The sequence below is a fragment of the Triturus cristatus genome, chromosome 3_2 (genome assembly GCF_964204655.1).
Source record: "Triturus cristatus chromosome 3_2, aTriCri1.1, whole genome shotgun sequence".
Classification (NCBI taxonomy): domain Eukaryota; kingdom Metazoa; phylum Chordata; class Amphibia; order Caudata; family Salamandridae; genus Triturus; species Triturus cristatus.
In genome coordinates this window covers 1,182,210,961-1,182,225,189 of record NC_140584.1, presented here as the reverse complement: position 1 = coordinate 1,182,225,189, position 14,229 = coordinate 1,182,210,961, and the positions used below count along the sequence as shown (strand labels likewise).

The 14,229-nt window shown below is 47.8% G+C and overlaps 1 protein-coding gene and 1 long non-coding RNA gene across 3 annotated transcripts in view; one reads left to right on the top strand and one right to left on the bottom strand.

Moving 5' to 3' along the window:
* The window catches only part of LOC146859397 (uncharacterized), a 237,005-nt gene that overhangs the window by 134,241 nt on the left and 88,535 nt on the right, over window positions 1-14,229 (bottom strand). The gene's annotated exons all lie outside the window — the stretch shown is intronic.
* PRKAG3 (protein kinase AMP-activated non-catalytic subunit gamma 3) overlaps window positions 1-14,229 on the top strand; it is a 389,089-nt gene that overhangs the window by 342,942 nt on the left and 31,918 nt on the right. For both annotated transcript variants that reach the window (XM_085650087.1, XM_085650086.1), the window contains exon 14: window positions 4,565-4,602. In XM_085650087.1, coding sequence (XP_085506213.1) covers window positions 4,565-4,602 — 38 coding nt within the window. The remainder of the gene's footprint in view (window positions 1-4,564; window positions 4,603-14,229) is intronic.

Here is a 14,229-nt window from a genome sequence, read left to right as displayed (position 1 = left end):
ATGGAACTTAAGGATCACCAGGATCTTGTCTTAAATTAAATTCAGCTTTACCCTTTCGTACTCATTACGGTTGCGCCAATGTTTCATCTTAGAATTCATGTTATGCCTTATTGTCCTACCAAGCTGGGCGTGTTGTAGTTTTCTCTAAGGGCTGTGCTGTTCTGATGCATGTGAAGGGTCACTTGCTGTCCATGCAGTATTGACCTGCCGGGTAGGATCTGGAGCAGTTATCTCAGGTGGCCTGGCGTTCTTATACAGATGGGGACTGTACTGCTAGTCTCCTCAAACAGATGTGATGCTATGGGTTGAATCTGACTGGCTAGTTCTCAGCAATGTGAGGCCTACTGAGACATAGTGTAGGATAAGGCATGAGGATTACCTCATTGTCAAGGTGCTTGCCTCCTTTGGGGATTGTTGTGCCATGACACAAGCAGGGATTGGGGTGACTTTCCCTACAGGCAAAATCTGGAGTGCATGTCTCCTCAAAAACAATAAAACAATGTTATATAGACAACGCTGTGCGATAGGCGTTGGTTTACCATATCTCTGGCTTACTCAGGGCGGTTGTGCTGATTTGCAGGTTCCTGATTGATGGAGAGAAATGATAATCCTGGCAAAATGCATTGAATTGTTGATCATGAAATGTATTTAGACCAGATGTCTGGCCAGCAAGAATGCTCATATGAATGCAGTTAGTCTTAGAGGACAAAGACTAACATCTATAATTTTCCAAAGCAACATGGCTACTTGGAAGAACAAGGAAAATTAAACCGACTATCTATTGGCTGTTATTCTGCAACTGTCTTTGGAAATTGACTTACAGGCACATGCATGAAAGCCAAAACCGGTCGCAAACGGGCAGATTCTTAGAATCTGCCCCTTTGCGACCAGTATTTTAGCATTTGGGATGCATCATCCCAAATGCAAAAATCGCAATTTAAGGAATCTCAAAATAGCGATTCCTTAAATTGCGATTGCATTTAAGGAATCTCAAATTGAGATTCCTTAAATGCAATGCATTAAAGTGTAAAAATTAGCGATTTCGCTCTTAGCGGGAGCAAATTACCATGAAGCTGAACTTCATGGTAATTTGCTAAAACGTAGAAAAAAGCATTTATTTGTTTTTTTCTAAGTTTCATATTGCACACACACATGCCCTTAGAGCATGTGTGTATGCAACATTTGTGCAGAGTTCACTTACATGGGTGCAATAGAGTGTCATTTTGACACCCTTGCACCATAGAAATTGCGGGAGCAATTTGCGAGTACCTAGTGGTACTCGCAAATTGCTCCCGCAATCTCCAATTCATTCCTATGGGCCTGAAGGCCCATAGGAATGAATGGGAAGACATTCCTTAATTGCGACTCGCAATTTGCGAGTCGCAATTAAGGAATTTGTGGGAATTGCTATTTCTTTAGCGATTCCTACATGCATAGGGTTTTGCTATTCCTTAATTGCGATTCCTTAATAATCGCAATTAAGGAATCGCAAAACCCTATGTTGATGCATGTGCCAATATGAAACTTAGAAAAAAACAAATAAATGCTTTTTTCTACGTTTTAGCAAATTACCATGAAGTCCAGCCTCATGGTAATTTGCTCCCGCTAAAAGCGAAATCGCTAATTTTTACACTTTAATGCATTGCATTTAAGGAATCTCAATTTGAGATTCCTTAAATGCAATCGCAATTTAAGGAATCGCTATTTTGAGATTCCTTAAATTGCGATTTTTGCATTTGGGATGATGCATCCCAAATGCAAAAATACTGGTCGCAAAGGGGCAGATTCTGAGAATCTGCCCGTTTGCGACCGGTTTTGGCTTTCATGCATGTGCCTGTAAGTTACTTAGGGCCTCATGTAGGTAACATACTATTTACCGATTCATAAATACCGAATTTTACCGATTCGGTATTTATGAATCGGTAAATAGTATGTAGGTAAATAATCGGTAATTATTACCGATTCGGTAAATATCGGTATTTATGAATCGGTATTTACCGAATCGGTAATAATGCATCCCTTCCCAATCATTCCTATGGGCCTGGAGGCCCATAGGAATGAATGGGAAGCCAGTTACTGTTACCGATTCGGTAAATACCGAATCGGTAATAGGGGAGGCATTATCATGGGTGGCAGGGTGTCACATTGACACCCTGTTGCACCCCTGATTCGTGCATGTGTGCACATTTGGCGCACATACATGCCCTAAGGGCATGTATGTCTGCCACATGGCACTTTTAAATCAGCAAACTATAGCTGTTTGCAAGGTATTCGTTATTTATCACCAACCTGTATTTGGTGGTAAATACTGAATTCTTAATACTAATATTCACTCTTTTGACTGCTCCCTACATATGATTTCAGGATTCGGTAATTTACCGAATCTGTATTTTACCGATTCGGTATTTTACCGATCCATTACCGATTCGGTAAATTACCGAATCCTGAAATCATGCCTCCTACATCGCAAATGCCTAAATACCGGTCGGTAACGGGATATTTACCAAATTTCGGCCGTTACCGACCGGTATTTAGCTACCTACATGAGGCCCTAAGTGTTTGCTAACTCTTCTACCCTCTTAACCCCTTCCCCACTCATGACGGAACCACTCCGTCATGAGCCACGGTCGCCGTGTGCTCATGACGGAGTGGTTCCGTCATGCTGCGGCCGTTGGCGGCCGCGCCGCCCACGCGGCGCTAATTCCCCGCCTGTGCGGGCGATTAGCGCAGTGGGCGGAGTCATGACGGAACCACTCCGTCATGAGCACAGCTCAACCGCGGCTCATGACGGAGTGGTTCCGTCATGAGCACCGCGCCACCGCGCTGCCCCCAAACCCCCCCCAGCGCTGTGGCGGAATTCCCGCCGCAGCGAAAGGGTTAAAGTATACATTCTAACAGAATAAAATATACACATAATTTAAGGATAATTAATACCCAGTATTTCAGGATATTCCTTTTGCTGGCCGTTCTCAATGACTCTTCCCCTATATGGTGCTTCCTGACCTCAGTTATCATCATCATCGTCGTCTTTATAATAAATCATGAAATTTTACTTTTGGTCATGTACGGTAAAGCATCAGGCAGTCAAGGAAACAATGGAAAAGACCCCTACGCTCACACACCCATCAAACTAGAATAATGTAGAGGTGGGGTAAAGTAGAAGCCTAAATAGAGAAACGGCATATGGTTAGTGAGATCTACAATTAGGATACTATAAATGTGTATTAAAAGAAAGGGACTTCATTCATGAAAGCAAAACTGAGACAGATTGCAGACATAGTTATAGAAATGTAACATTTTGCAGACTAAAATGTATCTGCTGTACCAATAAGCTTCTGTGGACTCATACAACTAACACCATTTAGTAGTAACTAGGTGACTTAGAAAGACCTTTGTTAGCTGCATAGGATAAATATTATTAAAAAGCAAAAAACCATTCTGTACCTGAAGCAGACTCTGTTAGTGATGTAGGAGGTGAAACATGTTAAGGGTTTCCTTAAAGCAAGCGATTAGTAAGAACACAGTGCACTGGTCTTGCACTCCTATTAGCTGTCTCTGGTGCAACAGTTTTCCTCATACTTTGCACATATTTCATATCTCATTCCAAGGCCATCCTTCCTTTTTACAGTTAATTCTATCCTTCTCAGGCTGTAGAAAGTCTTCATTTGACAACGATTTGAAGCAGTAACCATGTGGATAAGCTTATATTTCAGATTACAGAGTATGCTCTTTTTTGGGATTTGGGATGTAGTAACATACTTTGCGTGTCCTGCAGCAATATGTATTTTCTGGGAGGAGACAAGACACAATTTTGGCCATTAAATTAAATATAATGTTTTCTACTGAAGGCATATGCTACCACGAACAGAATCGCACACTAACGCAGTAGTAGATGGAGCAGCTATAGTAAAGGCTTAAAATAATAGTTTCTTAGGAGGGAGGCAAAGGAATATACAGACCTTGCCTTTGACACTGAAATGGTCATGAATTTATTTGGATCTCAAAAAAATTCAAATCAGGAGTTAGGGAAAGGGGTGTGGCAACAAGGAACGCCGTGAAAATGTATATTAAAGTACAATACGGTTCAGATGACCATTTATGGGAAGTCCTGGTAAAAGAGCACAAGCCCAGTGAATTGAAAACCACCAGCATAGAGTCCTGTTAACTCCACCCTCAATGAGGCAAACAGCTCCATGGTGGGAGGAGTGAGTCCTGGCTTACAAAGAGGAGGAGCTCACAGAATGATTATCCGGTGACTGCAAGAAAGACCAGCCCCGCAAGCAGGGGGGCATCTTTGGATGGCTTTGAGGTGGATGGAATGGAGAGTTATATGGTCAAGGGAGCCCTGAAGCCTTTCTCATCCAATCAGGTTAGAGGATTACATACAACACAGAGGCCAAGACTTGAGATTTCTACCTTCGGCTAGTCTGTGCATGCGGGAGTAAGGAGGGGTTGAAGTGACGCCGGCATTCCTAGGTAGTACATGGATACGTAGGCATCACACATGGTTGCAGTGACATGGAGGACATGCCTGATCTGATGCATCTCTTTCCTTCTTCTACAGGCAAAGTGGTGGGACTCTACTCCAGGTTTGATGTCATTGTAAGTATATCAGGATCATCACTGACACTGGTGCAAAAATCCCATTGGCGACCATAATATACTGTGATACAGGGGGGTACAATTAGGATAAATCGCCTCACTTCCACCATTTCTGAAAAAGCATCAGATTCCAAGTTTAAAGTATTCTTGATGCAGTTTTTTCTTTAATTCTTTTTATTCGCGGGTAAATCAAAAGAATCTAGGTGACATTAGGGACAAGCATAATGGCGAACAATATGGAGGCGCTTTGCAATACATATTCCTGGAAATAGTCACAATTGCCTACCCTTCGCCCTGCCCCTAGAGACTCTCAAATTTATAAGCGTGTCTCGCCCCTCTTGGTCCCAAGCATTTAGAGTGGCACTCCATACAGGAGTACATAGTTGTTCCCGATAATCGTTCGATTACCCCCACACCATAATCCATTTGTGCAGACACCCTCTACTTTCAAAGACTGCCTTTTCTGCCTGTATACACCAGTCCATATCTCTCTTCCAGTCTTCTAACTGGGGTGCAGAGTCAACTCTCCGGAGCCAGAGTCTGGTTATGTTTCGTTTGGCCACCATCAGTCCCAGAGTGACCCAGAGGCGGTCCATGAGGGTGAGATCTGTTTCACCCCAAAGGTTCAAGAGGCACCACTACGCCTCGGGTTATAAACCGCCACCACACACACTCGAAATGTAGGCCACCAATGCCGCCTAATATGTCTGTAGCACTGGACAGTCCCATGTCATATGGCAGAATGTACCTATTTGTCCACACCTTTTTAGGTAGAGTGCCCCTCCTACTTTACCCATTTTCAGTAGTGTTGTAGCTGCATAATAACTCAGATGAAGGATCGTGAGTTGTATGACACAGGAGCGCGAGCGTATGGCCACCTCACGCGGCAAGCCAAGGCCTCAGGCTACTCGTCCTCCTCTATACCACCCAGGTTTCTCTCAGTCAAATCAAAGTTTTGGGGAGTTGTTTAAAAATGTGAGGGAGATCGCCCTTTTAGGTAAGCATGTAGTCATTGAGTAATCTGTCCACGAGAGGGGAGGACTCAGGAAGGAACTCCCCCCAGGGATCTCTTTATAAATGGAATGGCAGACCTTCAAGTATCTATAGGCCGCCGTGGGCACTAACTGATAGTCGTTTTGCAGTTCTGAGTAGGGAAGCAGCTCGCCATTTTTCCACAAATCTCCCACTTAGGACAGCCTGTAAGATCCCATTTGTCAAAACCCCTCTGGAGAGCCAGGATCCCGAGACGTGCTGTGTCCCACAGGGGTGTAGCTTGTGTGATCTTCCCCCCCAGCCCATGGCTGCCAACACCACATGCCACAGGGAGAGGAGTTGGCCTAACAGCTAGGGCGGTCAAACTCGAATCTGGGGAACTGGCTTTGTGTCTCGGCAATGGCGCTGAACATCCTGTGATTCTGGGCAAATCAATCTCCCCATGCCTAACAAAAATGAATGTGTCCTCATGTAATACAACTGGTGCTATGAAACCCAATTCGGGTCATGTTCACGCTATATAAAACTCTGTAAAGTAAAGTAAAAGTAAGAGTGACGGCTGTAGGGTCAAAAAGGGGTATAGAGGTCGTGACCCTGAGATGGCTTGTTGGTAGTCCCCTGGTTGCATGTTTCTCCTGTCCATCCTGTAGGCCGGCTTGTTATTGGAAGGTCCACATAGTATTTGACAACGATTAGCTGGGATGTCCAGTAATATTTCTGTATGTCAGGGAAGGCTATTCCCCCTCATACCAACCCCTCGTAAATTCCTGAGGTGTTATGCGAGGGGGAACCCCATCCCAAAAAGCATGCAGGCCTCGCTATCTTTGGCACAGAAATAGGACTGCTGTATTTGGTAGGGCATGTTTTGAAGTGCGTACAGAAATTGTGGGAGGGCCATCATCTTGCAGAGAGCTGATTAGGGGTGAAACCCCAAAACCGGTCCTAGGATGCTTGTTTACGGTCCAGGGAGGACCTGGCTTGGCAGTTCGGGCTGAACTGTTCCCATGAGGACCAGGATCAAGACTGATTTGCATATGGCCAGGTCTAAACAGGGGTGGCATGGTGAGCAAAAGAATGATGGATTTAACCCAGTCTCTTGACTGGGGGTGAATGTTTTGATTTGTTCTGCATTCCGTTCATCAATTGTGTGTCTTTCGCTATCTATGGCACAGTATGGCACAGAAATAGGACTGCTGTATTTGGTAGGGCATGTTTTGAAGTGTGTCCAGAATTGTGGGAGTGCCATCATCTTGCAGAGAGCTGCTTTTCCTAACAAGGAGAGAGGCAGAATGTTCCAGTGTTTCACGTCTTTCCGCAAGCCCAGCAACGGGGATTCAAGGTATGTGTGTAGTACGTGTCCGGGTCTCTCGTGATAAAGATGCCCAAGTAGCAAATCCCTCTGCAACCACCCTAGCTCCACAGTCACAGGTAGTACTGGAGGCTCCCCATGAAGAACATAGATCAGCGTTTTATTCCAATTCATATTGTACCATGGGTACTTGCAATAGAGTGCGCATATGTGCAGGACTCCCTGTCTGTGGTCCATCTCAGTCCTCTAACTATGGAGTCGCAACGGATCCGAGCACCCAGTGGTCCCAATATCAGAGCAAAGATTAGGGGAGAGAATGGACAACCTTGTGTCTGGTGCCCCTCCAAAGGGGAAACGGTGCTGACATGCCTCTGTTCATGGCCACCTGGGCTAGAGGACCTGAATACAACCATTGGATCCAAGAGACAAAGTGGGGACCGAAGTCCTTCTTTTCTATGACTACGTACATAAAGGCCCATTCCACGGTATCGAATGCCGCTCGCGCATCCACAGACAGCACGAGCACGTCCTCTCGGATTTCGGACGCTCGTCCCAATACCCCATTTAACCGCCACAGGTTGAGTGCTGTATTTCTATCTGCCATAATTCCGGATTGATCTGGATGAATCAGAGATCTGATCACCCCAACCAATTGTGTGGGCAAAACGTTTGTGAGAATTTTAACTTCCACATTCAGCACTAATATAGGCCTATATTCTCTTTGGGAATAATCACTATGATGGCTAGCCTCTGCTCCTGAGGAAGTAGGCCGACATCGCAGCTTTTGAGAAAGATGCACAGGAGAGGTGGGGCTACACTGTCAGCTGTCAACTTGTAAAGTTCTACTGGAATACCATTAGGGCCCAGCGCCTTGCCTGATTCTAAATTACGGATCGCTTGCACCACCTCTTCTTCTGTCAAGTCCTCTTCCAGGGCTTGTCTATCATCCCAGGAGAGTTCCGGCATGTGAATATCCATTAGTTCACAGGACTCTTCAATCGTGGCCACTTGTGCTGGAGAGTAGAGTTGAGTGTAATAGTATGCAGACATGTCTGCTCTGCCCTGTTGGTCCCTATTCTGACTGCCACCAACAACACAGATCTCCAGGACCCATTGAGATGTGGCCTCTCTCCTGTCCAGCCATGCTTGCAATTTGCCGGCCCTGTCCCTGACCTCATATAAGCGATGTTCGGAGGCTTGATAATAATTTGTGGTGGCATCTGCTGCAACATGACTGTATTCCTTCTGTTTTAGGAACAGTGCATGCTGTGAATGACCCTGGTCGTTAAACAATTGTTGGGTTTCCAACTGGCTGATATCAAGTTGTTCCAGTAGGGCTCGCTTTTCTTTTGATGGCCAGCAATTAGCGCTATGCCCTGGCCCCTATTGATGGTTTTATAGTCTTCCCACATCGTCCAAGCGGATTCTACTGAGCCCTCGGTTTTCTGAAAATAATGCTGTGTGACTTCTCAGATGATTTCACTGATACGGGTACTTTCAGGTTCCAGGGGTTGAGTATTACCCTGTGTCCAACACCATGTCCTGGGAAGCTGTAAGTAGCGTATACCGAGGAGTGGTCAGAGATGCCCCTGGCGAGGTGCTGTGGCCCGCGAATATAGGGAAGATCTTTAGTCATGGTAAGTTCGTGATAAGCTCCCGTGTACTCGAAAGAGATGTGTGTATTGTTGTGGGATGGAAAGTGTGCCATGTGTCTGCCAGTCCAAACGCTGATATAAAGTCGGCTAACGGGCAGATTGTTGCTCTCTGAGGTGGAGAGGGTCATTAATCTGTCTCCTCACAATCGCGGTCGTTAAAGTCTCCCCCTAGTAATAGGCTACAATCAGGGACCTAGAGGAGGAGTGTGCCTAAGTACGCTAAAGCTGCATTGTGAAGCTTGGGAGGGATATGATATTGAGGGTCCCGCCCTCTCATTGTCCTGTCAACACAACGTATCTCCCATGTGGATCTGGCTAAGTCTGTTGCAAAATAAGGGGGATTGAATTACGCAGGCGAATTCAACACCCCCGGGACCCCATTGCAAACCCTGCATGAGCAACCATTTTCTATCCCCATCCATCTAGGGAACGGCAAGAGTTACCCTGAAGGTGCGTTTCTTGCAACAAAACCATTTCAGGCCGAAAGCGTTTAAGGTATTGCAAAACCATTCCATGTTTAATTTTGTCGCCTAGGCCATGAGCGCAGACCTTGTTGCATTTGTCACACCATTTTCCAACCTTCTAGCCACTCCCAGGCCTCCACCGGGCTGGTGAAGTAACAGGTCTTACCAACCGCCACCACCCTTAGTTTTGCCGGAAAGGTCATGTAGTACTTGATGTTATGCTGTATCTGCTCCTTTTTAACTTCCAGAAAGGACCAGCACATCTGTTGCACTCAGAGTGTAAAGTCTGAGAAGAAAATTATTGCGGCATTGTTGCACTTGATTGGGAAGGTGTGTAGGATGACATCCCGGTCACGATAGTTGAAAATGCGAGCAAGAACGGAGTGGGGGGGAGCTCCTTCCTTTGAGATGGGGATACCTGGTACTCTGTGCACCCGTTCAACCGCAAAATATTTAGAAGGCCACGCGGTTGCAGATGTTTGAGCACCTGGTCTTCATTAAAGAGATCAACCACCAGTTCCTCTGAACGTTCCGGTACCCCTATTGTACTTAAATTGCTACGCCGGGATCGCTCCTCACTATCTTCCAGCTTGGTTACCATAATCTGTGAGGTCACACTCAGCTCCTTAACTTGGTGCTACAGAGTATTGGTCACTATTTTCAGGGCGGTGATCGAATCTTCCACCTCCTTTACCCAGACTCCCACATTTGGGAGGTCACACACACCAATCTAACGTTTATTGAGAACGAGTATGTTTTGGTTTCAAGTACAGTGCAAATGCTCTGTATCACCACCATTATGTTGGCTAACGTAGGGGAGTTGTCGGCTGGGGTGGTAGGGGTTTTAGATGCACGCTGTTCCTCTACCTGCGACGCAGCCATCATATCTCTAGGTAGCGTAAATGTACCTAGCTTCATTTGATGGGCAGTGTGGGGACCCCTACTGCCGGTCATCTTCAATGCGGCGCCAGATATTACTTCGCACCCCAGTTGAACTTGATGTTGTGAGTGGGTGATTGCTTGAACACAGGGGAGGCAAGGTAATTACTGCCCCCTTCTAGGTAGCAAGGTAATGCACACCTGTGGCCTGTTGGCTTTCCTGCCTCCAACTCCCACCTCCACTTCACCTATGTCCTCTACTAAGTGCTTCTGTGATGTTGCCCTGTGAATTTTTGTATCTCAGAGAGCTGCAAGTGCCACCAGAATTGTGGAGAGTACACTGCAGCGGAGGTCCAGGTAACCCCCTGCACCCAAGCGGCAGTTAAAAATAGGCAACACTCACTGTGATTGAGCTGATGGTCGCTCAAGAAGGCTCTGTACTTTTGTTTAAAGGGATATAGGCCGTGGGGAGAGACAAACCGGGGGTCAACTCCACCGTCACCCCTCCCTCCCCAGCAAGGCACAGACTCAATGCAGCAGCCACACGGGCTCAGGCTCCTCACTGGTCGCGGGCTCCACGTATTCAATATAGGAAGCCAGGAGCCTGGCCCCCCCAGCAGATGTCAGCAGGGCTTAGGATCTTTCCTGCAGTGGTGGGGTGGGCCACGCCCTACAGCAGCCCCGGGCAGTAACAGTCAGCAGGCTGAAAGTTGTCCCTGAAGACGGAAGGCTGAGGGGGGACACAGTCAGTCAAACCCCAGTATTCATGGCCAGCCGCTTTTACCCTCTACAGCCATCAGGAGCCTCTTAAGGCAGGTCGCTCTGGAGGATGGACTCCACCCTTGCCCCGTGTTGGAATCACTCCCGCCTCCACAAAAGGTCCACAAACTGCTGTGACCTGCCTGGATGGCACCGGGGCTCAGGAGCTCTTGTCGCATGGGCTGCCACTCCACATGTTGCTTCGTGGCCCTGTAGCATGCAAGGAGTGGGCGATGGTATTTATTTGCTGCCTCAGGTCATGGTGCAAAACCTTGTGTTGCGTTGGGCCGGTCCAGGGAGGACTGGCTGCCACACCGAGTTGCCTCCCGTGTCGCTGGATCACGCCCACCTTGTTTTCTCCAGGCAACAGTTAACTTGAGGCCGCTGAAGCTGCATGTCAGACAGGCCGCATTCTCAAAGTCAGTCAGTCTCCAGCCCCGCAGTGCTCCCTTTGCACCGCCAACAGTCAAGGGAGATCTACTGCTCTAGCATTTTCACCGTGGTAGCGGATATTCAAGTGTATAGCGGGAGATTTAGGGGTTAGGCAACATGATCTGTGCTAGTGAGTGGCCATCTTCATCGGCGGCTAGCAATGCCCCCTCCTTGATGTAGTTTTGATCTTGTCTATTGATATTATGACCCTCATCTTAAGTTGAGCAGACTGAATTCCTTTATGGAAGTTGTGAGGAAACGGGATGTATTATATGGTATGGTTGTGTGACATCTCTGTGTAATACACTTACCAACCCTCTTGGGTTCACTAGGCTTCGTCTGTAAAACCCTCAGCTCAACCCTGGGTAGCTGTGGCGCTGTGCAGCAAGGCTTACACAGAGGGACAAGTGTTCAATCAATCAGGGGAATTGTAAGCGCACTACTCACCCGTGGGGGTCTCAAGGCACTGGGGGGGGAGGTCCGCTGGTTTGTTTAGCCGAAGAGCCAGGTCTTGAGGGACTTTCTGAAGGTATTCAGGTAGGGGGCGTGTCTCATTTATGCCGGTAGCTAGTTCCATGTCTTGGCTGCAATGTGAGAGAAGGATCTTCCGCCTGCTCTGGCTCTGTGGATGCGCGTGTTTCGGCCAGTGCGAGGTTGGAGGATTGGAGGTTTCTTTTGGGTACCTGGAACTTGACTCTGTCATTGAGGTATTCAGGTCCGTTGTTGTGTAGGTATTTGTCGGCTTGGGTGAGGATTTTGAAGGTGATTCTTTTCTCTATGGGGAGCCAGTGGAGTCTTCGTAGGTGTTGGCTGATGTGTTCTTGTCGGGAGATGCCGAGGACGAGTCTGGCTGCGGTGTTCTGTATGGTCTGGAGTTTGCGGAGTAGGGACTTGTTGATGCCGGCATAGAGTGCGTTTCTATAGTCCAGCCTGCTGGTGATGAGTGCATGGGTGACTGTCGTCCTTGACTCAGGGGGGATCCATTTGAAGTTCTTACAGAGTACGTGGAGGGTGTTGAAACAGCTGGATGTGACGGTGTTGACCTGTCGGTTCATGGTGAGTGAGGAGTCGAGGATGATACCCAGGTTCTTTGCGTGGTCTGCGGGGGTAGGTAGGCTACCAAGGGCGGTTGACCACCAGGTGTTGTCCCATGCTGAAGGGGTGGTTCCAAGGACTTCTGTCTACTCAGCGTTGAGTTTCAGGCAGCTGTTGGTCATCCAGTCTGCGACATCTTGCATTCCTTTCTGCAATTGAGTTTGGCAGTGGTGGGGTCTCAGATGAGGGAGAGGATGAGCTGGGTGTCGTCGGTGTAGGATACGATGCTGAGGCCATGTTTTCGTACAATGGCTGCGAGGTGGGCCATGTAGATATTGAAGAGGATCGGACTCAGTGATGATCCCTATGGGACTCCGCAGGTGATTTTCGTAGGATCAGAAAGGAAGGGTGGTAGCCTGATTCTCTGGCTTCTTCCGGTGAGGAACAATTGGATCCAGTCCAGGGCTGTTCCTTGTACGCTGGAGTTGTGTAGTCTGGTGACTAGTGTGCGGTGGGAGACGGTGTCGAATGCCGTTGATAGGTCGAGTAGGATGAGGGCTGCTGAGTGTCCTTGATCCAGGAGGGTGCAGATGTCGTCTGTGGCAGCGAGTAGGGCGGTCTCCGTGTTGTGGTTGATTCGGAATCCGGATTGGGACGGGTCAAGGACGAAGTTCTGTTCAATGAGCCGTGTCAGTTCTCTGTTGACCAATTTCTCTGCGACTTGGGCTGCGAAGGGGAGGAGCGAGACGGGCCGGTAGTTTTTGGGGTCGGTGGGGTTTGCTGTTGGCTTCTTGAGTAGGGGCCTGACTTCTGCACGTTTTCAGACGTCCGAGAAAGTGCCTGTTTCGAAAGTGGTGTTGATGGAACGTTGCAGTTCGGGTGCGAGGGTGGCCACAGCTCTGTGGTATATGTGAGGGGGCAGGGGTCGCTCAGGCCCCCGAGTGGATGCCTTTCATGGTTGAGGCGGTGTCTTCGGTCGTTATGGGTGTCCAGCTGGAGATGGTTGGTTGGCTGTTATCCTTGGGTGGCAGGAGAAGGCGGTGGTGTCTGGAGGACGGTCCATGAAGTTGTCGTAGAGGCTTTTGATCTTGTGATGGAAGAATGTTCCGAGCTTGTTTCAGAGGTCTTGCGAAGGGGTGATGTCTGTGGCTTCGCTGTGTGGGTTGGTGAATTCCTGGATGACGCTGATGAGTTCCTTGTAATTGGTGGAGATGGCGAGGATTTTGTTGTGGATGAAGTTCCTGTTGGTGGTTCTGATTTGGTTGTGGTAGTCCGTCATGGTGCCCTTGTAAGTGGCGTGGTTTTCGGCTGTCTTGGTGTTTCTCCAGTTCTTCTCCAGGCGTCTGCAGGTGCGTCTGGTGTCCTGGAGGGTGGTGGTGAACCAGGTGGCTTTTCTGGGGTGTTGCTTGTCAGGGTTGCTTAGTGGGGCGAGCTCGTCTGCACAGTTGGAGATCCAGGTGTGGAGTTCTCTGGCTGCGCTGTTGGCGTCTGCAGTTGGTGTGGCTGTCCCGGGTGTGGGTGGAGTTAAGTTGCCCGTCGATGACTTTGCTCCAGCTCCTTCGCGGTGGGCGTGGCATAGGTTTGGGTGCCCTTGGTTTGTCGATGGTGATGTGTACGTGTTAAGCATTTAAACAGCACCAAACAAGTGTTAAGCATTTAAATAGCTCTAAAACAATTTAAGAAGAAATTGACACAACGCTCAAGACATCCGAAACCAATTTGTAAAAATAGACGGTATTTTTATAGGAGTTTAGACCCTACAACAAAAAAGATCCACCATAAGGTTCCGGAGCTCTAGATTTTAAAAGCAACAATAAATCAGAGCAATTTCACTCAAAAGCGAACAAGCCTTGGCACAATCAACAAGTTGGAACAGAAACGTTTTGAAAGGAAACTTAGGTAAGTGTCAATGTGGTTGGTTAGAAGTATGTGGGGCAACCAACTTCGGCACGGGGCTAGTCAGGGGGACCATCAAGGTTGTTAGCCAATGGGCTACCAGGTTCCCTCCTACCTGGTGACCACTTCCTGGGGAGTGTGGCATCTGGCTATCTCAGTATGCACCATTCTCCTCACTCTCAAGATGGCAAGACCCTCTGTCAGC